The sequence below is a fragment of the Octopus bimaculoides genome, chromosome 20 (assembly GCF_001194135.2).
Source record: "Octopus bimaculoides isolate UCB-OBI-ISO-001 chromosome 20, ASM119413v2, whole genome shotgun sequence".
Taxonomy (NCBI): domain Eukaryota; kingdom Metazoa; phylum Mollusca; class Cephalopoda; order Octopoda; family Octopodidae; genus Octopus; species Octopus bimaculoides.
In genome coordinates, this window is record NC_069000.1 from 16991032 (window position 1) to 16992045 (window position 1014).

The 1014-nt window shown below is 37.3% G+C and overlaps 1 protein-coding gene across 1 annotated transcript in view; it reads right to left on the bottom strand.

The window, feature by feature from the left end:
* Positions 1-1014, bottom strand: part of LOC106871896 (protocadherin Fat 4) — a 42476-nt gene that overhangs the window by 1510 nt on the left and 39952 nt on the right. The window contains exon 19 of the mRNA XM_014918649.2: positions 143-475. Within this exon, the coding sequence (XP_014774135.1) occupies positions 143-475 (333 nt within the window). The remainder of the gene's footprint in view (positions 1-142; positions 476-1014) is intronic.

Here is a 1014-nt window from a genome sequence, read left to right on the forward strand (position 1 = left end):
TATATATATATATATATATTGTCTGTACATGTGTAACAACGTGAATTGGTAACGAATGGCTAATGATATACACAGTACAGTATTGTGAATGGTTATCAACGTGAATAGTACAATGGTTGACCAATAACCGGCCACTACTTACTGTGTGTCAGCAAGTCATGGCTGACGGAGTAAAGCTTGCCTTTGACATCCTTTGCCTGACAAGTAATATTATTCTCATGACAGCTCTTCAAGTTAATCTTGAACGATATATAACCATGGTGTCCCGCTTGACTGGATTTGATTTCTTTTAGCTTGGTGGCTTCATTGTTGATGGACAACTTGTGGGTCTTAGTTTCTGGTGAGTAAGTTAAGACAGAGATATTGGCACGCAGTATTTCAATCGTGGTTTCGTTGAAGTCACCCGAGAAGGCGAAGTCACATTTTACTGTCACATTCTGATTTAGCTTTGGTTTTGGTAGGTAAGACAAGTGAGCTGCAATAGAGGAACATAGAATTTGATAGTTACTAAAACATAACTTGGATACGACGTGATCTGGCAATACTCTTCATTAGACGCAGATTGCACTGAACGGGCAGATAAATCATAAAAACCATTCCACCAGAGATTATTTTGTGTATTATTTCAGACGTATATACATTTATATTATTTCAGACATATATACATTTATATTATTTCAGACAAATATACAGGCGCAGGAGTGGCTGTGTGGTAAGTAGCTTGCATACCAACCACACGGTTCTGGGTTCAGTCCCACTGCGTGGCACCTTGGGCAAGTGTCTTCTACTATAGCTTCGGTTCGACCAAAGCCTTGTGAATGGATTTGGTAGACGGAAACTGAAAGAAGCTCGTCGTATATATATATATATATATATATATATATATCATAAATATATAGGGATTGACAGTAACCTGCTTCTCCAACATACTGAGAATTCAGAAATAGCAGCCAAAGAACTACTGATTCCAAAACTACAAATTATTACTCTAAATTGATAGCGATATTTCTGATA